The sequence below is a fragment of the Lontra canadensis genome, unplaced genomic scaffold (assembly GCF_010015895.1).
Source record: "Lontra canadensis isolate GAN:19392208 unplaced genomic scaffold, GSC_riverotter_1.0 scaffold6, whole genome shotgun sequence".
NCBI lineage: Eukaryota > Metazoa > Chordata > Mammalia > Carnivora > Mustelidae > Lontra > Lontra canadensis.
Window position 1 is genome coordinate 8,103,809 of NW_022631000.1, and position 26,458 is coordinate 8,130,266.

At 39.7% G+C, this 26,458-nt stretch overlaps 1 protein-coding gene across 1 annotated transcript; it reads left to right on the top strand.

Annotated features, from left to right (window-relative positions):
* Positions 1-23,694: 23,694 nt before the first annotated feature.
* Positions 23,695-24,975, top strand: CCDC54 (coiled-coil domain containing 54). Its single transcript, XM_032852648.1, has one exon. The coding sequence runs from the start codon at positions 23,920-23,922 to the stop codon at positions 24,910-24,912; it is 993 nt and encodes a 330-aa protein (XP_032708539.1). The 5' UTR covers positions 23,695-23,919; the 3' UTR covers positions 24,913-24,975.
* The last annotated feature ends 1,483 nt before the right edge of the window (positions 24,976-26,458 follow it).

Consider the following 26,458-nt stretch of genomic DNA (forward strand, 5'->3'; position numbering starts at 1 on the left):
CATTGAACTACTAGGAAGTATTATACTGGCTTGGCATGTGAAACACAAAAGGGTAGGATGTGCTTTTTGCCATCAAGTAAAGCCGTACATTACAATATGATTCTAATTGATTGTACAAATTTGAATGATCATATTGCCATGCAAGGCATGGCATATTTCAAGTGTGTAAAAACGGAGAAAAAGAGACATCTGAAAACATCAAAGGGAAAAACCTTTGCCACATTGCTATTCAAAAGTTTAGAGGAAAGACCCTTCTGTATTCTTTCTAATCTACTCTAGCAAAAACAATAGATTACAGGTATTGATTTCTGCATACTACAAGAAAAAGGTATTGTGTCAAACTCTTTAAATGTCTTACTGAATGCCCATAATCGCCCTACAAGCTAAGCACTCTTTTTAGTTCATTGTCTAGATAAGCAGTTGAGATTGACTCGAGTCATACAGAGAGCAAGCAGCAGCCCAAAGCCTTGAACGTAGGCAGTCTAGCCCGGAAAAAGCACGACACCACTTGCTATATACTGCTTCTGAAGCATCCAGGCAGACAGCGCCTTCAGTCCCCACGGGATCCCATCTCAGAAAACCCATTCCAGGCAAGCCAGCACGCTCTGGCAGGTTCATCTCTATATTCTCACTTCAGCCTCTGCTACCGCAACACGAGCCCATTGTCTTTATTTAGATGTTGTCTCAACATTATGCTAAGTCAAAGAAGTCAGACATGGAGAGACAAATACTGTATGATCGCACTTACATGTGGAATCTAAAAACAGCAACCTCATGGAACAGAGTAAAACTATAACTGCCAGGGGCAGAGGTGTGGGGGGCCATGGTGGAAGATGGGGGGCAAAGGGTACAAATAAGTGCCAAGGATCTGAGGGATCTGGAGGGTGACTATAGCTCACACCACTGAATCCTAGACTCAAAGCTACTATTAGGATAGAGCTGTGATGTTTTCACCATAACAACAACTACAACAACAGAGTAACTATGTGAGGTGAAGGATGTCTTATCTAACCTGGTTGTGGTAAACATTTTACAATATATATGTACATCAAATCATCTGTATTCCTTAAACTCACACAATGTTATATGTCAGTCATACTTCAATAAAGCTAGAAAAAAATAAAAATAAAACGAAATTTTTAAATTGCCTCAAAAAGCCTCTGGCCTCCTTTGCTTCAAGAACCATTTTATCTTAGCATCCTCATCTGTCTTAACACATAATTCTAACATGCAACAAATTTTAATTCAATTCTAACAACATGTTAAGCACTGGGAATGCACCAGTGAATCTTTGAAGTACCTAGAGTCATCATTATTACTATAGTACAGCAGCCCCCCCTTTTCCGTAGCAGCTATGTTCCAAGACCTCCAGGGCAGATAACACCAGACCCTCTCTCTACTCTGTTTTTTTCCTGTACACACATACCTATGATAAAGTTTAATTTATAAATTAGGCATGGTAAGAGATACAAAAACTAATAGTAAAATAGAAAAATTATAATAGTAAACAGTAATAAAAGTTACATGAATGTGGTCTCTCTCTCAAAATATCTTATTGTACTGAACTCGTCCTTCTTCTTGTGATGAGGTGAGATGATAAAATGGCCATGTGATGAGATGAAGTGAGGTGAATGACACAGGTACAGTGACATGGCAACAGGCTACTACTGACCTCCTGAACATATGTCCAAAGGAGAATTATTTGCTACTGGGCCGTGGTTGACCAAGGGAAACTGAAGCTACAGAAAGCAAGACCACATATAAGGAGAAAGTTCTGTAAACTTAGTTTAAGACATTAAAAACAACAACATATTGAACTCCAACTATGTACATGGCATTGATCTAGACTCTGAAACACATACAAGAAGTTTAGGGCATAGTTCCTGTTCTCAACAAGTTTATAGTTCAGCTGTAGCAAAAGAGAAACAAAAGCATAAAAAGGTAAATAATTTAAGAGTTATATTATACACAAAAGAATAAAACAAAGCTTACCACAGGGTATTATGTGATGACTACTTTGTTAGGATATTATGGAGAAAATAGATTCTGTAGTAAAAAAAAAAAAACAACAACAACAACGAAGATTCTAGATTATATATATTCGAGCAGTTTCTATAATGTGCAATTTCTCATAGACTTTGTTATGGTAAGGTTCACTGTGAATTCCCAAGAGCTTCATAATTTGCAGTGTTTTCCCAACTCGTTTGGAAAAGGAACACTGTTTCATGAGATTTCATTGCTTCTGTGAGGGAAAAAAAAAAAAAAGTTGTCTTCTGTGGAAAATCTCTTAAAGAACTAGTGGGTTATTATTAAATATGTAATATGCCTGCCGCAGGCTCCGTATAAACCCCAACCTCATGGACCACAATGCTCATGGCTGCCTTTTCCAAGAGCTGGGACATGGTCTCACAAATTCTCAACAAAGTACTCCAGCTAGTCTCTCCCAAATCATTACATATATGTGGTGAAACCTTTTTTGCCATCCCTAGATTTAGTTGTACCAGATGAAGGAAGAAAAATCTGGGATAAACCAGCTTCTAGGAGGAGATAAATATTGAACTAAGCTTCCAAACATGCCTGAGAGATTTCTTCAGTAATCTTAAAACTTTTTTTCTTTTTTCTTTTTCTTTTTTTTTCTTTCTTTTTTTTTTTTTTTTAATCAGATGAACTCAGTTGCTTACTTAGTCTTTCCTTTCAGCATTCTGGAGAAAGGAAGGTTAAGGGACAAAAATGGAAATAGACACACTGCCAACTATAATTAGGCTGAAAAGAGTTACTAAATATAGCCATTCGTACATCGAAGAACTCATGAGCACTACTGAGTAATCACCACTGGTCTGACCCGACTTTCTTGAGGCGGGTCTCCCAGCATTTGGGAACTGGTAGGACGATATTAATGGTTGCACCTCAAGTTTCTCTGCCTCTTATCCTGTCACCTGCTTAGGAGACAGAAACCAGTCCCATGACAAGTCAGCCCCTGCATCCCTGCCCAGCCCTCTCTGGAGACCCTGGAAGAATATCTCCAAGGTTCTCATCATCTTCTCGTGGTTTTCAGGCTGTGACCCAAACTGTTAGTCCCACACGGACAAGAGAAGCCAGTGAGAGTGCTGATGCGCATGCCAGTAATATTACTTCCTGGCACTCCTCAAACTTCGAACACTCGAGATGCCTACACGGCATGACCTCCCCATAATTCTTTCTCAGCCGAAGTCCTTCGGTGTTACAAGAAGTAGGAAGAATGTCCTCCTCCCTACTAGCTGTCAAAGCTGTCACTTTAGAACCAAGGCAGAGTTGTCTTTCTGCTTCGTGCCCATGTTTTCCCAAGTCACTTATAAAAATATTCCCTGCAGTGACTGTTTGGAACACCTTGTTGGGAAACAATTCTCTGTGGGTCTCTAACATTTCTGCACAGCTTGTGAGCACATATACTGGCTGCCTTTGTTCTGGATTATGTCTTTAAGGATGTTTGCATAGCCAAAAGCCTTGTCTTTAAGGATGTTGGCAGAGTGTCTGCCTCTGGAGTGAGGGGCAGATTTGCTTACTGTCCTCTGGAGCAAAAGTCATGCAGGCTCTCTGCCTATTATACTTTTTTTGTAAAAGATTTAGATTTCCCACGCTTCAGATTCTTCTCCCGTGACATACCCCAGTGGATGTGCAGACATCAACTAGCCCTATTTCCATCGCCCTGTGGGAACGAGCAAACACTCTAGCTACTATGTCATAAGTCGTAAAGTCCTTTGTCTCTGATGTGGGAGCCTCGCGTGTTCTGTCAGCATCCATGTCACTGTGCCAGGCTAACCTGTCAGTGTGTGAGCAGACTAAAATCATAGACCAGACATAGCTGTTGTCACAGCCCTCACTCCAGGATTCAGATGCAAGTCCTTGGATAAGAACTGCTACCTAAGACGGACAGTACACTGCCCAGGGCAGTTCTCAGCTCTCCCATCAAGGAAGAACATATTTTTTACTTGCCAGGAGTAGAGTGCGCTGATATCCTCCAGCCATAACTTGCTCAAGAATAACTCAACTTTCAAGAGCTCACCTCATGTTCTTCCTGGGCAAAAGTCAGCGTTGAGTGAGGGGTACTAAGACCAGGACATTTCTGCTCAGTTAGGAGACAGTCTCAGCAACAATCTCTGCTCCAGAGCTCCCCACTGGGCTGGACAAGACTTTGTCAGATCAGTAGGCTTTCCATGCACAATGCATGGAAACAATCCTCTTGTTTTGATCTTTCATGGATATTTCCCCAAGAAACCATACTCCCAACTCCATCTCAGTGTTGGCTTCCCAGCAAACCCAACTGATACGCCTGTGTCTGATCGCACAGAGAAATGAAACCTGCTTCCTCCAAGTATGTTTTGTTTGAGGACGCAGATTAGGCTCTGAGACCGAGTTTGTCTTTGCCAACAATTTATTTAACACAGGTTTGCTGTGGGAATTTCACAAGCCAACAGCATCTAGGATAATGCCTCTTAAGAAAATAATACAGAAATAACATGTTCCACATCCGTGATAGATTAATCCCCCCATTGTTCCAGGCAAGGGAAGATGAAAGGAAAAAAAGCCCAAATTTAGTTGAGATGCACCTTTATACAACTTGGTTATTGGGGGCTGGGGAGTGTTTAGCCAACTGAGAGCTGAGGGCCAGGTGCAGAAGTAGAAGTCCCTTGTTGCTAGAGCTCGTTGCTAGGGAACGCCTACACTGGTGTTGACAGGCTGGCAGATCCCCCCACAGCGGGGCCACTGCATGGCTTCCACCACTGCTGGTAAAAGAGTTGCCTTTACCATGGCAAGAGCGAATTGCCCCAAGGTCTTCAGAAAATTATTTAGATCAGCAAAATGTCACCTTGCCTCGACAGAACAATCCCTGATAGCCCTCATGAAGTCTCAGGATTTATACTCAAAATGTTCCTTTGCCATAGTTATTTCTTCATATGTTTTTTATCAATAAGCCCCCACAGGGGCCCCTCAGCAGCTGAGCTACTGAATTCAGAGAACAGATGCAATGATGGCATCTTCACACAATACACTTCATTCTTATACCAAAACAAGATTTTTTTCCTTTTGTCTTTGTCATAAACAAGTAGATTAAAATGAACTTCACTTAAATCATAAACAAGTGGATTTGAAATCCTATCAAACCAATACAAAATGAAGAATACTTCATATGAATTAGCTCATGTATGTTAACATCTCATATGCATGCTCAGGATCACACAACATGCCCGGACATGTGAAGTCCCAGCTTAGGTTCAAGTTGGAAATTTCCACTGAATCAAAAATGTTCAACATAGCCTTGTATTCTTAAAATGGTTACGTTAGGATATATTAGGTTCATGAGTGTTTGTTTAAGTTTAAGGATTAACATTTATGATAGATACATTTATGTAAGACTAGAAGGTTGTTTGCTATATTTCAATAACTCTAATATGCCATTAATTGTAAGCATGCTATTATTTTAAGTATCATTAAAAAAAGAAAAGCATCACCAATGAATCTATAACACAATGCCAAAATGCCTGCTATTGTAAGGCAAATTCTAATTTTGATGACATCAAAATGTGAAAAAATGTGCATCTTTGACCCAATCAAATGTAGTAACTTTGGAATTCCTGGTCTCAGATTATTTGTGTATTTCTAATATGTAAAGGAAGAGTTTTCAACTCCTGAAATATTTTATGTGACATATGATCATTCTTAATTAAATAGGTAAATATTGAGTGGATAGCAATCAAGTGATTTCTTTAAAAATTTCAAGTTTAATAAGCATATAAAAGTAGGATTACATTATGAATGTGGTGTATAATAGGATATTGAACATTTAATACAACAGGGTTCCTTTTTTTTAAAAATTCAGAAATCTGGAAGTTATAATCCTCCTTCTGACTCCTAAGGTATACCTTTTCTAATATTGGAATTGGAGTGGAATTAAGGTATCAGTGAGGGTAGTCCCTTAATTTTCCTGAAGATCACCATGAAGCCCAGGAAATGAGGTGTGTGTCCTTACAGAAATAAGTTTAATGGTTACTGACAGCACAGAAGTAGAGCCTTCTGCTAATGAGCTCCTACCACTTTACCCCGGGAGACTCCAGGCAGTCAGACTTGCAAGGGACAAGAACTCTAAAGGCCACTCAAAGACAGAGGATCTCCCTTGCTCAGCACAAGGACAAGGCTGTCTCTTTATTGTCATAAATAACTGAGAAGCAAACAAATCCAGTAGGCCCAGATCTTAAAATATGAGAAAGAATTCCTTCCTCCTACTTTTTTTCCCCTACTAGTAGATTATTATGATCTCACCAGTTGAGGGGGGAGAGGATGAGATGTGACTGTTCCAGACGGTGAATCTGTGGATTTACGTCCGGCAGCAGCCTTCCCTTTCCTACAGCATATCCCCAGGAAGAGCCAATGCTGACAGAGTTTTAAAGCAGGAGACAGAACAAGAGTCAAGGGATGAGCTTCAACTCCCACCCTCTACTTCCCAAATCTCTGCTTCATGAGCACTTACAGAGAGGAAATGTGGCCATTCCACAGGAACCGCAAAGAAACTAAAAGAAGTTTGGTGAGCTTGTTTCACCTTCTGGAAAGATAGGAAAGAAAATATTGAGATTGTCTGGAAACATTTCTCCCTCTCTCCTTTTGTGCCTCAAACACGGTTTAGACTCTTCTGGCAGCATGAGCCAGACTTCCCACCCTCTCTCCCCTCTGTCCTGGGATCAGTTGATTTCACAGAAGGAAAAGACCCCATCAAGAGAATAAGCTAGCAGATTTCTGGTTTTCTGTCTTTCTTAGAGTGATGTTGACAATTTTACTTATTTATTTTTTTTTTAAATTTTTTTTTAAAGATTTTATTTATTTATTTGTCAGAGAGAGAGAGAGAGTGCGAGAGCGAGCACAGGCAGACAGAGAAAGAAGCAGGCTCCCTGCCGAGCAAGGAGCCCAATGTGGGACTCAGTCCCAGGACACTGGGATCATGACCCAAGCTGAAGGCAACCGCTTAACCAACTGAGCCACCCAGGCGTCCCTATTTAAAAATTTTTTAAAATTTTTTTCAGTGTTCCAAAATTCATCGTTTATGCACCATACCCAGTGCTCCATGCAATACGTGCCCTCCTTAATACCCACCATCAGGCTCACCCAATCCCCCACCCTTCTCCCCTCTAAAACCCTCAGTTTGTTTCTCAGAGTCCACAGTCTCTCATGGTTTGTCTCCCCCTCCGATTTCCCCCAACTCACTTCTCTTCCCCATCTCCCAATGTTCTCTGTGTTATTCCTTATGCTCCACAAGTAAGTGAAACCATATGATACTTGACTCTCTGACTTATTTCACTCAGCATAATCTCTTCAAGTCCCGTCCATGTTGATACAAAAGTTGGGTATTCATCCTTTCTGATGGAGGCATAATACTCCATTGTATATATGGACACTATCTTCTTTATCCATTCATCTGTTGAAGGGCACCTTGGTTCTTTCCACAGTTTAGCGACCATGGCCATTGCTGCTATGAACATTGGGGTACAGATGGCCCTTCTTTTCACTACATCTGTATCTTTGGGGTAAACACCCAGTAGTGTAATTGCAGGGTCATAGGGTAGCTCTATTTTTAAATTTTTGAGGAATCTCTGCACTGTTTTCCAAAGTGGCTGCACCAACTTTCATTCCCACCAACAGTGTAAGAGGGTTCCCCTTTCTCCACATCCTCTCCAACAAACGTTGTTTACTGTCTTATTGATTTTGGCCATTCTAACTGGTGTAAGGTGGTATCTCTATGTGGTTTTGTTGAATCTCCCTGATAGCTAATGAAGATTAACATTTTTCATGTGTCTGTTAGCCATTTGTATGTCTTCTTTGGAGAAGTATCTGTTCATGTCTTCTGCCCATTTTTTGACATGATTATCTGTTTTGTGTCTGTTGAGTTTGAGGAGTTCTTTATAGATCTTGGATATCAGCCCTTTGTCTGTAGTGTCATTTGAGAATATCTTCTCCCATTCCATGGGTTGTCTCTTTGTTTTGTTGACTGTTTCCTTCGCTGTGCAGAAACTTTTGATCTTGATGAAGTCCCAAAAGTTCATTTTCGCTTTTCTTTCCTTTGCCTTTGGGGACATGCCTTGAAAGAAGTTGCTGTGGCTGATGTCGAAGAGGTTACTGCCTATGTTCTTCCCTAGGATTTTGATAGATTCCTGCCTCACGTTGAGGTCTTTTATCCATTTCAAGTTTAACTTTGTGTATGGTGTAAAAGAATGGTCAGGTTTCATTCTTCTACACATAGCTGTCCAATTTTCCCAGCACCGTTTATTGAAGAGACTGTCTTTTTTCCACTGTATATTTTTTCCTGCTCTGTCGAAGATTATTTGACCATAGAGTTGGGGGTCCATATCTGGACTCTCTACTCTGTTCCACTGGTCTATGTGTCTGTTGTTGTGCCAGTACCATGATGTCTTAGTCATCACAGCTTTCTATAAACCTTGAAATCAGGAAATGTGATGCCTCCAGTTTTTTCTTTTTCAACATTTCCTTAGCAATTCAGGGTCTCTTCTGGTTCCATACAAATTTTAGGATTGTCTGTTCCTAGCTCTTTGAAAAATGCTAGTGGAATTTTGATCAGAATCATATTGAAAGCATAGATGGCTCTAGGCAGTATAGACATTTTAACAATGTTTATTCTTCTGATCCATGAGCATGGAATGGTCTTCCATCTTTTTGTGTCTTCTTCAGTTTCTTTCATGAGTGTTCTGTAGTTCGTCAAGTACAGATCTTTACCTCTTTGGTTAGGTTTATTCCCAGGTATCTTATGGTTCTTGGTGCTATAGTAAATGGAATGGATTCTTTCATTTTCCTTTCTATATTTCATTGTTCATGTATAAGAAAGCAACTGATTTCTGTACATTGATTTTGTATCCTGCCACATTACTGAATTGCTGTATGTGTTCTAGTAATTTAGGGGTGGAGTTTTTTGGGTTTTCCACATAAAGTATTATGTCATCTGCAAAGAGAGAGAGTTTGACTTCTTCTTTGCCAATCTGAATACCTTTTATATCTTTTTGTTGTCTGATTGCTGTTGCTAGGACTTCTAGTACTATGTTGAACAACAGTGGCGAAAGTGGACATCCTTGTCATGTTCCTGATCTCAAAGGGAAGGCTGTCAGCTTTTCCCCACTGAGGATGATATTCACTGTGGGTTTTTCATAGATAGATTTCATGAAGTTGAGGAATGTTCTGTCTATCCCTATACTTTGAAGTGTTTTAATCAGGAATGGATTCTGTATCTTGTCAAATGCTTTTTCTGCATCAGTTGAGAGGACCATGTGGTTCTTGTCATTTCTCTTATTGACTTGTTCTATCACATTGATTGATTTGTGAATGTTGAACCACCCTTGCATCCTATGGATAAATCCCACCGATACCAAAAGACTGAGATTATTCCCTGCATATTCTCAGACCACAATGCTTTGAAACTGGAACTCAACCACAAGAAAAGTTTGGAAGGAATTCAAATACTTGGAAGCTAGACCACTCTCCTTAAGAATGTTTGGATCAACCAGGAAATCAAAGAAGAACCTAAACAATTCATAGAAACCAATGAGAATGAAGACACATTGGTCCACAACCTACAGGAAATGGCAAGAATGCTTGGATCAACCAGGAAGTCAAAGAAGAACTTAAACAATTCATGGAAACCAACGAAAATGAAGACACTTCTTTTGGTATCTGTTGAGCCCTGATTTGTGACCAGTGTGTGGTCTATTCTAGACAAAGTTCCATGTGCACTCAAGAAGAATGAGTATTCCGTTGTTTTATGGTGGAATGTTCTGTATATGTCTATGAAGTCCATCTGGTCCAATGTGTCATTCAATGTTCTTGTTTCTTTATTGATTTTCTGCTTGGATGATATGTCCATCGCTGAGAGTGGCGTGTTAAGATCCTCTAATGTATTCACATCAATTTGACTCTTTTATTTTTTTAATTTTTAAAGCAGGCTCCACACCCAGCATGGAGCTCAATGTGGGGCTTGAACTCACAACACTGAGATCAAGACCTGACCTCAGATTAAGAGTCAGATACTTAACTGACTGAGCCATGCAGTAACCCAAATATCAACAATTGTAAAAAGAAATGTCATTGCAAGGAAACATCAAGAACCAGATCTTACAAGATCAAAATGGCATAGGTTGAATTAAAAATGAAAAGAGAAATTTAGAAAATAGAAAAGATGAGGTCACAAGTAACAGACTGACTTTTTTTCCTTCTTTTTAAATTGCTCTATCTCAAACAGCAAAATGCTGGATTACTGAGTTTACTGGTACATCAAAAATACCCTTTTAATGCCACAGCACTAAGTACACCACAGTTGATTATTAAACATTTATCAAATGCTTATGATAGGCCAGGTAATCAATTGTTTCTCATACACATTTTCTCATTTCATTTCATCCCCTCAACAACTCTGTGAAGTACTACCATTCCTATATCATAGCTAAGGAAACAGGCGCACAGAAAAAAATTTTTAAAGCTTTTATTTATTTGACAGAGAGAGAGAGAGCACAAGCAGGGGGAGCAACAGGCAGGGGTAGAGAGAGAAGCAGGCTCCCCACTAAGCAGGGAGCCTGATGCAAGGCTGGATCCGAAGACCCCCAGATCGTGACCTGAACCAAAGGCAGACGCTTAATAACTGAGCCACCAGGCACCCAGGGGCATAGAAAATTTTAAGAAAGAATTTGTCACACCCATAGCTGGCAATTTCTGGTTACTCTTCACAATGCTCTATTAAAAAATTCAGGTTGATGCACTGGGTGGCTCAGTCAGTTGAATGTCAGACTCTTGGCTGTGGGATCAAGCTCTACCTCATGTTCCAGGCTCAGCAAGGGATTTGCTTAAAGATTCTCTCCCTCTGCCCCTCCTCCAACTCATGTACTCTCTCTCTTTCTCTCTCAAATAAAGAAATAAATCTTTTTTAAAAGATCAGTTCAGTATGTTTTTTTTCATCATTGCAGTGAAAAGAAAAAACAACAAAAAAAGTCCAGTTGTATCAAAATTACAAACCCTGCCCCTGAAATCAAAATTTCAAATTCATAGGCTTCTCATCAAAAGTAATCCACTCTAAATAGGCTTTACCCTGGGCTTCTCCAAAACAGTAAGCTCAGTAATGTCATCCAAATTTGTAATGACTAAAAATGAGCCTATTTTGTTCGGTATATGAGAAGGTGAATAAATTATGCTGTTTTTTCCTCTCCTAGTTTCCACAATTGAAATAGGCAGAGGAGTACAGCAAATCAAAGATGAAAATATTACCCTTATGATGGATGTGGCAGAAATGTGTGGTGACCACAGTCTTCCTAATACCCAGTATCAGAATTAGATTGATTGTCCCCATGTCAGCCCTGCCCCACTCCCTGATATGGGCAGGGTGGGGGGCCCTCGCAGTGGAGCGGGGTTGGCCCTTGTTGGGGTCAGGACACAGAGAACAGAATGAAGAGCTCTCAGCAAGCAGGCAAACCCCAAAGACAAAGGAAAAGAGGAAGAAGATGAGTAAAGGCTCTTCTGAGGGCATGGAGGGAGGACAGGAGTAACATGCTGGTGATTTTATTATTGCCCCTCGTGGTGGAAGCACGAAGTCTGAGAACACACACACAGAGGTAGATACGTGCTCTGTGACTGGGCTGTGCTATGGTCCCGTCTCCTCATTTTGAACATGTTGGCCTTCAGTCACTTCACTCTTTGATCATGTAATTCATTACAATCAGTAGGGAATTAAAAGTGAAACGACAGAGTCCTGCTGTGGGTAAGGTCCACGTTTTAAGAGGGGAACACTTATCACTTGCATTAGATGGATAAGAAAGACAAATATATGTATAGCTATGTAGTCGATGAAGACAGAACAAAGAAAATGCTCACCCAGTGACTCGGGGTTTAATTAAATGATATCTACTGGTTAAATTACATCTCCGAACAAAGGAAAGCCACAGCTGACTCACCCCACTGCAGCAATGACTCGGCAGGTAAGGGAGCCCACACGTTCAGGTGGGAAGAAGAGGGAGGAGGCCAGGAGAGAGATGGGGGTGGGGAGGAAGCAGCTTCGGTGTTGGACGATAACAGCTCCTTTCAAATTGGTACTCAAAGAGGAGAGAGGAAAAGTCCATGTTTAAAATGACTCAGTTGTTCCACAAAGGCTTTCTTTCTCTCCTCCCACTGTGGGAAATCAGGTGCAGTATTCAGGGGACAACTGCAATCTGGAGGAGGCACAATGAACCCCGGGGCGGCTCCTCTGCTGCAGGGTAGGTGGGTGGAGGAACCCAGTTCTCCCTTTGGAATCACCCCTCCCAAAATCTAGTGGTAAGGCCCATCAGAATTGCATAAGAAAATACTGGATAGGGGCACCTGGGTGGCTCAGTGGGTTAAAGCCTCTGCCTTCGGCTCAGGTCATGATCCCAGGATCCTGGGATGGAGCCCCACATCAGGCTCTCTGCTCGGCGGGGAGCCTGCTTCCTCCTCTCTCTGCCTGCCTCTCTGCCTACTTGTTATCTTTGTCAAATAAATAAATAAAATCTTAAAAAAAAAAAGAAAAGAAAATACTGGTTAGATCACTTCTGTTTTTTCTTAGTTCCTGAGCAATCAAATTCAGTATTTAATTTTGCAGCTTTGGCCTCCCGATAACTCATAAAAACACTTGCCGTGCTCCTCATTGTTCACTAGAGATACCTGGACCGGTGGCCATCGTTCCCCTCGGTCACTTTGCGTCAAAGGCACAGGTGGAACTCCAGCCCTCCATTGATTGCATTGCTCTTGGCTCAAGCTCCTCACCTGAAATGAGACACAAAGCACTCTGTCTATATCTATATAGATATATTTAAATTGATAGAAAGCCTATAGATAGATAGATATACATTATCTGTACTACAGATATACACTATCTATACTATACATACACGCTGTATACGTATATATACATTGAAGAACAATGAAGTACAGTGAAGAACAAAACATGTAGGGCCCCTGATGTCATGGTATGTACAGCCTAAAGGACCTTCTTACTTTCATCCACCCAGATCTCACTCATTTTTTGGAGAGAGAGTGCGCACATGTGTGAGTGGGGATGGGGAGGAGGGGCAGAGGGAGAGAGTCTTAAGCAGACCCCACAGCTCTGAGATCATGACCTCAGCCAAAATCAAGAGTCACTTCCATAACCAACTGAGCCAAGCAGGCTCAGTTCTTCACTCATTCTTAAACGTCCTCACTGGAACCGTCTCCAAGCCACTGCATTCCACAGACCTCTCCTTTCTTCGATTCCCCAAAAAATCAACAGCCTTTACTCTCTGCATTCTACCTCTTCCAAGTTCTTCAACCAAACAACCTAAAGGCCCCAGGCCCCCTAGAAGCAAAACATCCATAAACAAACATTGGAGCCTGAACTATCCTTCTCATACTGTCCGGAATTTTAACCTGGTATAATTAACATATCCTTTAGTGTCTATCAGTGCCTTTGGAGATGGGGAGAGAGAAGAGAGATTTAAGAGCCGCCTAAAATTGTATGCAAAATCTTATGTGTGTGCTGTTTCTGGAGGAAGCATGCAAAGCTTTCATAGAATTCTAAAAGGGATACTAAAGCCAAAAAGGTTAGGCTCCCCTGTTTTGCTAGGTTTTAAGTAATTATGCCAGTTTTTCAATCATTGTAACGAGACTGGGCATCCATTCTACTTCAGCTCTAGTTTCTAACAACAACAAAAAAGTCATTTCCAGAAATAGGGTTTTTTTCCTTTCTTTTTTTAAAATTATTTTTATTAACATATAATGTATTATTTGCCCTGGAGTGCAGGTCTGTGAATCGTCAGGCTTACACATTTTACACCACTCATCATAGCACATACCCTCCCCACTGTCCATAACCCAACCACCCTTTCCCTATCCACCCAACCCCCCCCAACTTTTTAAAGGATTTTATTTATTTGACAGAGAGAGAGAGAGAGAATACAAGCAGGAGCAGTGGGAGAGGGAGAGGGAGAAGCAGGCTACCCGCTGAGCAGGGAGCCCGATGTGGGGCTTGATGTGGGGCTCAATCCTAGGACCCTGGGATCATGCCTGAGCCCAAGGCAGATGCCCAACGACTGAGCCACCCACGTGCCCCTAGTTTTTTTTTTTTCTTTTAAAGTGCTATTAAAAAACTTAAATGTAAAGTCCAATGGAGGTTATGATAAAAATTTTTACCTATTTTAATATGTAAATTGCCCAAGGGCTTAAGGCAACACACCATCATTTTACACTAGATGGTGAAGAAGAAAACTTGTGCACCTAAATAGAATGAGTGGTAATTAATTCTCACAGGTTACAATGAGAATCATAACCATTAGCCTAAAAATGAAGCTGAAAATTATTGAAATATGTGTCTAATAGAACTGCCTTATCACTATCCATTTCTGTCATTTGAGCCTTAACCTTACATGAAGATCATCAGGAAAAGACCTCAAATTTCCAGAAAAAGATGGAACAAAAAAAAGGTCAAATTCTCAATCTTACAGCTAACCATTCCTAATATCTTTTATACTCTAGTTAGCTTTGGTGTAACAGAAACAGCTGCAGCAGCTATACACATGGGGGAGGGGGTGCTCAATAAATATTTAAAATAATGAATGAAAACTTGTCCTCTTTGATCACAGCTGTAAAAACCTAGGTAGAGAAGAAAGAGGGAGAAAAACCCCTTCCGTTTTATGGTTGCCTTTTGGGCATTTTCTATTTTGTGTGTAATCAGAATGTGTAGGGAGAGAGAATATATTTGGAAGTTAAATAAGATCTTTGTAATCCAAACTCTTCCAAGAGAAAGGATGCATGTCTATATCTATATACATATACATGAGAGAGAGGAAATGATTCAAAAATCAAACTTCTGAAGAAAAACCTGGGCAGAAACGGTGCATAATAGTAATAATAGTTTACAGTTCTTAAGAGATGTTACATAAATTAAGAACTCAGACGTCACAAACATTTGCATGTTAACCCTTATGGCATTCCTTCAATATCAGCAAGTGACTATCACTGTTCTCCTTATACAGATGAAAGAGGATGGGAGGGAATATGTCCCAGATAGACAGAGAGCAGACTCAAAACACAAGGAAAAGTAGAGCCAAGGGATAAATACACATTTACTTCACACAAACATTGGTGCAATTTCCCTCGGAAACATAAAAGTCCGTAATAATAGATGTCTTGCAAGGTGAGAATTATTAAGGAAAGCCAGTGCAATTTTTCAATCTTGGAAACTTAAACCTAAGAAAGAAGATAGCTCCTTGTATTTTGTAGTCTGAAGTCCTATAAAACATCATTACAATTGAAAACCCAAGTACTAAAACCGTTTTTCTTCAAATCAAGGCCATACTAACATATTAACATACACAAATATGACAATGCAGCCAACTACACAGCATTCATAATTAGAAATGGGAAAATGAATGTTCTTCGATTTTTGCACTTTATGACTTCTGGGTTTGTTTACATTTTAAATCCTCATTTCCTGTGTGATCACTAGGTAGTCCATATTTTAAAATTTGCCCCATTCCCTAAATGAAATACAGAGCATTTCAGGAATAAGACAGCAGATTAATCCTGAACTGCTCCCACTGCTCCATGTTTTCCAAACAGATCGCTAAATGATATCAGTTCAGTGAAACAGAGGTGTTTAAATAGACTCACCCAGCGAATTTATTTGGCAATTCCATTAAAGAAAGGAGGTGAATGGTTAAGCAAAAACACTTCTCTTTCACTTTCTCTTCCTTTTCCTGGCCATTTATTTTTATGGCTACATCAATTGTGCACATCAGAACTTACAAAGCACCGTAAAAAGGAGTGTCAGTCATCAGCTAAAGGGAGCAGAGGTTTCAAGGTAATACCGGAGAAGAGAAACCAAGAGGTGAAGTTGAGAATTACAGAAACCGAGCAACCTTATGTAATATATTATCAGGGAGAGTCAAGCATAACAGAAAGAACTGGAGGAAGATGACAGGGAGGAGAGATTACATAAAATACTAATGCGCCCCCAGGGTTCTGGAACTAAATGGTGAAGGGTATGTCTAGATAAGCTAGAGAGAGTTCATTGTGTATTTGGAGTTCAGAGTATAAGATAACACGAATATAGAAATAAGTGCTTGAGTACCCAAGTGGATGACAAATGCATTTGTAAGCACTCCTGCAGGGGCTTGGAGAATATGCTGATTATCTGTGGTTCCCCAGGGGCCTGAAGGAAATAATATGTAGTAAGGGGGCAGAGGGGTTAGGGGAGGGAGTATACCCTGTACCTTAGTCACCTGGAGCATCAGGGCCATTAACCTGTCATCGTCATTACAGGAATCTCTCTCTTCTCCATGCCATAGCTGTTTCCAGGCTCATAATTATCTCCATCTACCTGATCTCAATTTACCTCTCCTGCCATTTAACTGCTTCAGGTCTTTGGGGAAGCAATTATTAAATTCCTATCCCCAAATTGTTAAGTGATCCCTCAGGAACTGAGAAAAGTTATCATAGATTCTCTTCATAGGACAAGCAATGTGTTCTGCAGCCCCTGATGGAAATAGGCTCAGGAGAGACCCAACGTACCTTGGCAATCATCCACAAGTACATTGACTCATTTACTGAATAAAGATCTACTGAGCACCAACCATATGCTAGGCTTTGTGACGCTGGGGATACAGAGTTGTAAAGTGAGTCTCTCCTCTGAGCTCACAGTCCGGAGGAGAGAGAGGCACACACCGAACTTAACAATACAGTATGTCAGCCACTGCTAGGTGGGGACCCAGAGCATGTCTATAGCAGGTGGCCGGGGCAGGGGGGGAGGAGGTGGGCAAGGGGTACTGGCAAGAATTACAGGGAGAATCAGAACAGGCAGGACAAGGAAAGTATTACCTGGATGTCCCCTAAAGGATGAGTATAAGTTTGGGTGATAAATAGATGGAGGCCACTGTAGAAAGAAACCATATAATTTTAGTTGTAGTGAAAAAGTAAATTATTATTACCAAATATTATGTAAAAGAAAATTATCATTCCATCATTTCTTCATCTTAATTTTTTGGCTTCTACCTTCATATGTTTAAAGTATCATTGTGGGGTGTCCATAACAACTTGTATAATACCAGATTTGAGCTCTCTGATGAACACCTTCTTATCCCCTTGTGTCAGCCCCCTGATCAAATTTGAAAGATTTCCTGTGGATGCCTGGGTGGCTCAGCTGGTTAAGCATCTGCATTTGGCTCAGGTCGTGATTCCAGGGTCCTGAGAGGATCACTGCATTGGGCTCCTTGCTCAGTGGGGACTCTGCTTCTCCCTCTGCCTGCCACTTCCCCTGCTTGTTCTCTCCCTCTCTCTCTCTCTCTCTCTGATGAATAAATAGAATCTCTAAAACAAAACAAAAAACCCCAAAACCTTTGTGATTTCTGTCCCCTCAATCTGTCATTTCACTCAGTGCATGACAGGTGATATGCAGGTGTGAGAGCTCAGATTCTTATAAGCCTGGCCCTCAAATTTTGTGGGGGAAATAAAAGCCCTTCAATAATGTTTTTATGATCACAATCCCTAAGGATACATGAGCAATAATATGTGACTATAGATGTCACATAAAGGTTACAAATCATGTCCAATGGTTAGCAAGATAGCTAGAATTCTACCACATTCTCTCCTACTCAAGAAAGCATATTAAAAAGGATGCCAATTAAAGTAATTTTGGATAACATTGACTTTACCATAATTAATTTATAGCTTGCATATTCAAAACACCAATATTTTATTTTATTTTTTATTTAGTGATTCATCACTTACATATAACATCCAGGGCTCATCATAACAAGTGCCCTCCTTTATCCCCATCATCCATTTAGCCCTTTCCCCACCCACATCCCTCCATCAACTCTGTTCTCTGTTATTAAGACTCTAATGGTTTACTTCCCTTTCTCTCTTTTTCCTTTCCATATGTTAATCTGTTTTGTTTCTTAAATTCCACATATGAATAAAATATCTTGGTATTTGTCTTTTTCTGACTGAATTCGCTTAGCATAATACACTCTAGCTCCATCCATGTCATTGAAAAACGCAATTTGGTGGTTGAGTATTATTATTACATTGTATATATTCCACCTCTTCTTTATCCATTCATCAGTCGATGGACATTTGGGCTCTTTCCATAGTTGGGCTATTGTTGATAATGTTGCTAAAACACTGGGTTGCAGGTGCCTCTTCAAATCTGTATTTTTGTGTCCTTTGCATAAGTACCTAGTAGTGCGATTGCTAGTTCATAGGGTAGTTCTATTTTTAGCATTTTGAGGAACTTCCATACTGTTTTCCAGAGTGACTGCACCAGTTTGCATTTCAACCAACAGCACAAGAGGGTTCCCCTTTCTCCACATCCTCACCAACATCTGTTGTTTCCTGTGTTGCCAGTTTTAGCCATTCTGACAGATGTAAGGTGGTATCTCACTGTGACTTTGATTTGTACTTCCTTAATGATCAGTGATGTTGAGCATCTTTTCATGTGCCTATTAGCCATCTGTATGTCTTCTTTGGAAATATGTCTATTTTTGTCTTCTGCCCAATTCCTAACTGGACTATTTAAAAACACCAGCATTTAAAAAATATTAATAATATTATCTATTATTAAGGTCATCTCTCCAACAGTTATTCAATGTCAGTCTACCTGACACTATAGCTGATTGTACTACCAGTACTAGGAGACAAAATGCTGGTTTGTTTGGCTTTATTTGTTACATTCTGGTGTCCTAATCCAACTGCTTTAACTGCATAGTATACTGAATGGTGGGCAGCTCGTGCTTTATGCCTTGGTCATACAGATGATGAAGTGGCCTCTTGGTTGAATGAGTAAAGGAAAGGTAGAGTAAGTGATTGAGAGAGAGTACAGAGCTAAAGCTTAAAACTCTTAACCATTTCTTGGTGTCATTTGAAAGAAGAGGGAGAAGGAGGTGGTCCAAGAGATGGAGAAAAAGGGCTTACAAATATTGAGCCCTTTTTAAAAAAAAGATTTTATTTATTTATTTGACACAGAGAGACATAGCAAGAAAGGGAATACAAGCAGGGGGAGTGGGAGGAGAAGCAGGCTTCCTGCCAAACAAGGAGCCCAATGCAGGGCTCGATCCGAGGACTCTGGGATCATGGCCCGAGCTGAAGGCAGACACTTAATGACTAAGCCGCCCTGGCGCCCCAATATTGAGCCTAAAGGGCTCAATCCTCAAAACCGCTCCATGAAATAGGTGCTGTTATAATCCCATATTACATGTTTATAAAATGCTGGTAATTTGACTAAGAGTACAGGGCTAGCAAATAGAACAGTTTTCACCTTTAACCTTTCTAGCCCCAAATACCATTCTTGTAAGTCTCTCTCCTGGAGGACATTTTTTTTTTTTTCTCTGTAGGACTCCACAATTAGGCTTCAGTGTGCCAAGTTATTTTATTCCTAAATGTCTCCATATCCTGGCAGGAAGCCAAAGAGAAGGAGTCAGCTCATCTCCCATTTGCATTCACTTTTTTTTTAAGATTTATTTATTTATCCAGAGAGAGAGAGAGAGAGCAGGAGCCCACGCATGCATGAGGGGAGGAAGGGACAGAGGGTGAGAATCCTTAAGCAGACTTCCTGCTGAGCATGGAGCCCCATGTAGGGCTCAATCCTACAACCCATGAGATCATGACCTAAGCCAAAACCAAGAGTCAGACACTCAATCCACTGAGCCACCCAGGTCTTCTCATTCACATTTTGAATGCTCTCATGACTTCACCCAAATCAATCGGCTTATATCCTTCCCACTACAGCTCTCCACTGTTTAACAAGCCTGCAGTAGGCTAGGCTCCTTTCATCAGCATTAATAAGTAAACGCGTGCCCGGGTGGCTCAGTTGGTTAAGTAGCCAACTCTTGATTTCAGCTCAGGTCATCATATTAGGGTGATGGGATTGAGCCCAACATCTCACTCCAAGCTCAGTTCAGAGTGTGCTTGAGATTCTCTCTTTTGTTCTCCCTTTGCGCCTTCCCTGACTTGCACTCACACACATTCTCTCTCTAAAATTTAAAAAAAAAAATTAATAAGTAATTAGAAACCCAAATAGGTTTATGTTTGTGTCCAATCTACTAATTTGTTTTATAAAAGTAATCAGTATACATGAATATTTTTAGTTGAAAATTTTATTCTGTTGTTGTTCTTTGTTATAGCTAGTATACTATAACTACAATAGGTAAAGAAAAACCTGTAAATGTTAATTTTTACTTATTTGAATTAGAGATAGCTCAATTTCTTTTTTTTTTTAAGATTTTATTTATTTATTTATTTGACAGAGATCACAAGTAGGCAGAGAGAGAGGAGGGGAAGCAGGTTCCCAGCTGAGCAGAGAGCCTGATGCGGGCCTCGATCCCAGGACCCTGGAATCATGACCCAAGCCGAAGGCAGAGGCTTAATCCACTGAGCCACCCAGGTGCCCCTCAATTTCTAAAGCCTACAAATTTCTGTTTTCAGTAGATTTGCTAAATAAAGTAACCAACGAAATCTTTAGTGTTTTCATACTGCTAAACAAATATTTAATCAAAATGTCTTCTGTAACTATATAATGTAATTTTTCTAAAAAAGAAACGTCTGGGATGCCTGGGTGGTTCAGTCGGTTATGTGTCCAACTCTTGATTTTAGCTCAGGTTGTGAGATTGAACTCGGCATTGGGCTCCATTCTGGGCAGGCAGCCTATCTGAGATTCTCTCTCTCCCTCTCCCTTTGCCTCTCACCCACTCTTTCCCTCTCTAAAAACAAACATCAAACAAACAAAAAGGAAATGTCCATCTCTTTCTAAGTTGGCAAATACATATTTTTATCATGATTATGTGGCAGTAGAGGTTCTGGACTCTAGAACCAGAATGTAAGGATTTAAAATTTGACTTTGCCCATTTTCTAGCAGAAAGGAAAATTACTTGATTTCTCTGAACTTCAGTTAAATAAATGAATATTTAAAACAGTGTCTGGTATGCACCCAATGAAACTTAGCTGTTATTAACCCAAAGGGAGTATTTGCTACAAGGAATCCTTCTATATTTAATTGGGAATTCTTGTAAAGTAAGAATACCTAATCTACAAATTTCCTCCAACTGTAATGAAATTTTAATACTAAGTTTAACAATGAAGATGATATAACAGTACACTCTGGAGATCTTTAATTAAACTTTCTTTGTTTTAACCTTGCAGCTTTCTTTTAGTGTTCTAAGACCTTTTTTTTTTTTTTCTTTCCAGTCTCAAATATTTTCATTGGCCTTAGAAAACTTATAGGCACCAAGCACTGTGTCTGTAGTGCTTGATGGATAGAATGTCCTTGGCCAAGGTAAATAGGACAGCTTTGAATGCTACCTTTACTGGCTCCAAATACCAATTCTGTGATAGCCTATTTCCGGGAGAACATTTTTCCTCAGCAAGATTTTGGAAAGATTTCTAGAAGTTTTAGTAAGGTTACTAAACAGGGATTCAAAGATAAGACAGTAAAGCAAAATCCCAGATATTACTTCATGAGCCAAAATTCTTAAATTATTTTTGCCTAAATTCAGATTTATGCCAAAATCTAGGTCAAAGCTGGTCTTGCAATTAAACATAAATAGGAGAAAGAGTGATTCAGTAGGGCATTAAAACTGATCCAAGAAGGAATATCCTCTTTAGTACAGTGGGGCTCTACTGTAAGAAACATAATTATCAATGTCATTTAATTCCAAAACATTTATTCCGATGTGACCAAAGAATGTAATGAAGTTTTTACCTCAATATATAAAATGGACAAAATATTTACTGCTTCAAAGGGTTTGGCTTTCAAGTTCTGTTATTTAGAAAAATCTATAAAGGGGTGCCTGGGTGGCTCACTCGGTTAAGTGTCTGCCTTCGGATCTGGTCATGATCCCAGGGTCCTGGGATGGAGCCCTGTGTTGGGCTCCCTGCTCAGTGGGGAGTCTGCTTCCCTCTCTCTCTCTGCCCCTTCCCCCTGCTCATGCGTACTCTCTCTCTCTCTCTAGCTCTGTTCTCTTCCTCTCTTTCTCTCTCAAAGAAATAAGATCTTTTTTAAAAAATCTATAAAGAGAAACATAAGAAATGTATAATATCATTTTAAAATTCTAAGACAGTTGTTCTTAAAGCACAGCAGGCAATGGACCATGAGGGCAAAAATATTTCAAAAATAATATTAAGGCACCATTTGCCTTTTTCATTGTGTTGACATTTACATTTTGCAAACTGCATTGCAACAGCAATGGTGTATAAAACTGTTGGTACCTTAACACAAACCAAAGCAGCAGTTCTAAATTGTGTCAATAGTTACTGCATTTTTCACCTCCACTCAGTCAAAGAAAATAATACAAGAAAAAAACAATTTAACTTCAGAATGCCTTGATAAAGCAGTAAAAATGATAATTTTATTAAATCTCAAGGCTTCCGTACTTTTTAAAATATTATGTGTGATGTAATGGAAGTATGCATAAGGCTCTTCTGCTGCTTACCAAAGGATGACAGTTGTCTCCAAAGAGGGCACTTATTTGAGTTACAAACTGAACTAGCTGCTTTCTTCATGGAACATCATTTTTACTTGAAACAAAAACTGACGGTAAACTAGAATATTCATATTTGGGTATTTGGTATTTTTGCAAAAAAAAAAAAAAGGAAATGTACGGAGCTTGTGACTTCATGAAAAACAATCAATAAGCTTAATAAATTTCAAGCTTTTCAAGCAAGTATTACAATCTTGGGAATTTTTATCTGCCACTATGAGCTTGGCTCTTCCCAATACTCAAAAGATTTTTCTGGTGAGATTTGTGGTAATATTAGTGAATATGATATGTTTGATATTATATAACAAAATGAGTTACCATTTGGAAGATCTGCATATTTCAGTGAATCATTATTTTCCAAAAGTATGTGTTATTACACATACATTTATAATGGGAGATAGACCAATGAATTTTAATATAACAATATTGACCTGGTCTAAGATTACACATGACAACTAACTTTTAAACAACTATCATTTGTCAAATTTTGGCAGAGTAGCAAAGACTAAGATCTTCAATTATTTGAAAAGGCTATTAAAATACTTCTTCTTTTCCACTTACATATTTCTATGAGGCCATATTTTGTTCATATCCTCAACTGAAACAACATATCACAACAGAAGTAATGCAGAAGCAGATATGAGAATTTAGGCATTTCCTATTAATCCAGGTATTTAAAACATTTGCAAATATGTAAACATTATTTTTCTTTTGGAAAAGATAATTATTTCTCATAAAAAGGTGTCTTTTACTTTAAGATGTAATGAGTTTAACTTCTTTTTTATCTAATAAATTGATATCTTAAGACTTTCTTAGTTTTAATTTCTAATAAGGAATATCAATTAACATAACCTATATGAAAAAAAGGTCTGTGTTCCTCAATTCTTACCAGTGAAAAGTGTCCTGTGAGCAAAACTTTTGAAAGTTGTTGCCTTATGGTTAAATGTACTCTTTTTACTTTTTTTAAGTAGGCTCCACACCATGTGGAACCCAATGCGGGGCTTGAACCCACAACCCTGAGATCAAGATCTGAGCTGAGATTAAGAGTTAGACATTTAATCACCTGAGCCACCGAGGCACCTCTGGTTAAAGGTATTTCAAACCAGCAACCATTGTGACATCAGCACTAGGTCACTGATTACCATATAAAGGATTCCTTGTAGTTGAACATTATTTCACAGATCTCTCCACCTGGACCACCCCATAAGTAGCTTACCACCCAAGAGTGCCCACTATTGCCCTTGATGTTCTCCATAGGGCATTCTATGATGTTATCAGGAAAGACATCCAACAAATAGTAAGAAAAAGACCATTTCATTCTGATACTGCTTCTTTCTTTGATTTTGGTCAGGTTTCCCATCACTCTACCTCTTGTTTTATTAAGATGTACAAACTTCAAACCAAAAGGGTAAAAGCTGCTGCTGGGCAGATGTGCACTTCAAATCTCTCCAAGATCAGACAATCTCTTAAAAATGTTTACCATACATGTAATAACCAGCACCCAGATTCAACTAGACATCCAACTATGCCTTCCCATGATTGTGATAAAGATGTTCTCAGTACTGATGAAGAAATGAATCTTAAAGCAATGCTCCGAGATATTAAAACCACCCAAATTGAACTCCTCAGCCAAATGACTGACATTGTTGGTGTAGTATCCAAAATCCAGGGAAAGATTGATTTTTATCAGAAGCAGTTGGAGGTACTGGAAACCAGAATGAATGTTAATGAAAACAAACAATCCACAATAACTAAAGATATCTTCTCTATGAAAAAAGATATTGATACTTTAAAGAAGAAGGTGACAGAACTGGAAAACCAGAATTCTTGCTCCAGCATTCATTGTTTAGAAGTTCTGGAAGGAGAAAAGGGTAAAGAGATCATAGAACAACTTCACAAACTCCTACAACCAGAAACTCTGAAGAGTGTTTCTACAGTGGCTTCTACAGACCATGAACTCTCTTCAGCAGAACGAGAAAAAATGCCCAGTTATCGAGAGGCCATGGATGATCTTGAGGACAAAACAATTTCTCCCAAAATTAAAACTCTGGAAAAAAGTAACCATCAAAATATGTTAAGAAGCTTTAAAAAAGCAAAGTCAAATATTTATATTTACCCAGACTTTGGTACATGGATCAAGCTAACTTTTGTCCATGGAGGAAAGTGGAGATTTTTCCTCAGTGCTACCGAGTTAGAGGAATTCATCCAATGGCTTCTTTCTAGGCCAACCACCCCTCTTGAGGAACCACAACTTGTAACCCAGAGATACAATCCATTCACTGGGCCTATTGCAAGTTTGACCACATTCTGTCTCTCTGTTTTCAACTATGTTTACTATCTTTTTGGTTTCTCAAAAGAGGAAGTAACTCAACTATAGAGTTACTTTCTGCTTTGTTTGACACCAAATAAATGTGAACTGGTTGTTCCAAGCATCTACACATCTCTGTGGTGGTTGTGAAGTTCTTGGTAGTCTGCTCGCTGTGGGCTCACTGTCTGTGAAGTTTTTGTACGTCTCAGGCAAGTTAAGATAGATCATCCCATTGGAAAATGTGATGCATTTTATGTCAGTGCCCTTGTTTTCTTAAAGGCAATTCATGAGGATTCACCCAGTGCCCATGTCATAGATAATTGGAAGGAAAGAATTAGGGATCAAGGGAATGAAGAACACATTTGGTAGTCCCATGTTAGGGTCCGTAATCAAAGGAGCGAGACTGATACAAAGCGAAGGTCAAGCAAAGCTTTATTTCGCACCAAGCATTGAGAATTAAACTGACCGGTCAGGGCCGTCTCTTGCAAAGAGGCGACCCCTCCCAGCCTCACAAACTAACTTTTATAGAGGTAGTTTAGCCAGGCTATACACAGGTCGCCAATGAGATTGCAATACACAGAGAAAACTACACAGTCATGCTAAGTCTGCCACACACAGAAAAAAACTGCTAGGTAACACATGGGTGGCCAATTGAATTTCAATTTACCCTAGTAGATATATGCGCACCCCACTGATTGGATGTCTTCACCTGGCCTGACCCGCCCTTGTATCTAGGCTTTGCAAGTAAGTTCCTCTGGGAGGGGCAGGGTCAATCTAAGTTTACTGCATAGGGTCAACCTAAGTTTACTGCAACAAAATGGCTCCCTCTGGCCAACCAGGCCCTTACAGTCCCCACATCAGTTTTCTATGTCCTCTGGTCATTTTTTTTTTCTTTTAAGATTTTTATTTATTTGTCAGGAGAAAGAGAGAGAGAGAGCACAAGCAGGGGGAGCAGCAGGCAGAAGGAAGGCAGACACTTAACTGACTGAGCCACCCAGGTATCCCCTATATCCTCTTGTCTTAGTGGCCTTTGTAGATAGTATCTGTGATACCAGAGACAGACTCTACTAACAAAATTTTAAACAGCATACAGTGAAAAAGATACCCACTATTAGAGCTACTGAAGTTAGAGTTAGAGTTATAAAAATAAAGGACATTGAAAGGACAAGTTACTGCCGGGAAAATATTCACTGCAAAACCTGGATTTTTTTTCTTTCAACTTTAGCTTCATCTCCATCAAACAAAGGGGGATCCCACTTCTGCTAAGTGAAATAAGTCAAGCAGAGAAAGGCAATTATCCTATAGTTTCACTCATATGTGGAACATAAGGAATAGCGCAGAGAACCATAGGGGAAGGGAGGTGAAAACTGAATGGGAAGAAATTAGGGAGAAAAACCATGAGACACTCTGGACTCCAGGAAACAAACTCAGGGTTTCAGAGGAGGGGGGACGGGGGTAGGGGTAACTGGGTGCGGGGTATTATGGAGGGCATGTAATGTGATGAGCAATGGGTGTTATAGGCAACTAATGAATCATTGAACACTACATCAGAAACTAATGATGTACTATATGTTGGCTAATTGAACTTAATAAAAAAAATAAAGGGGGATATTAC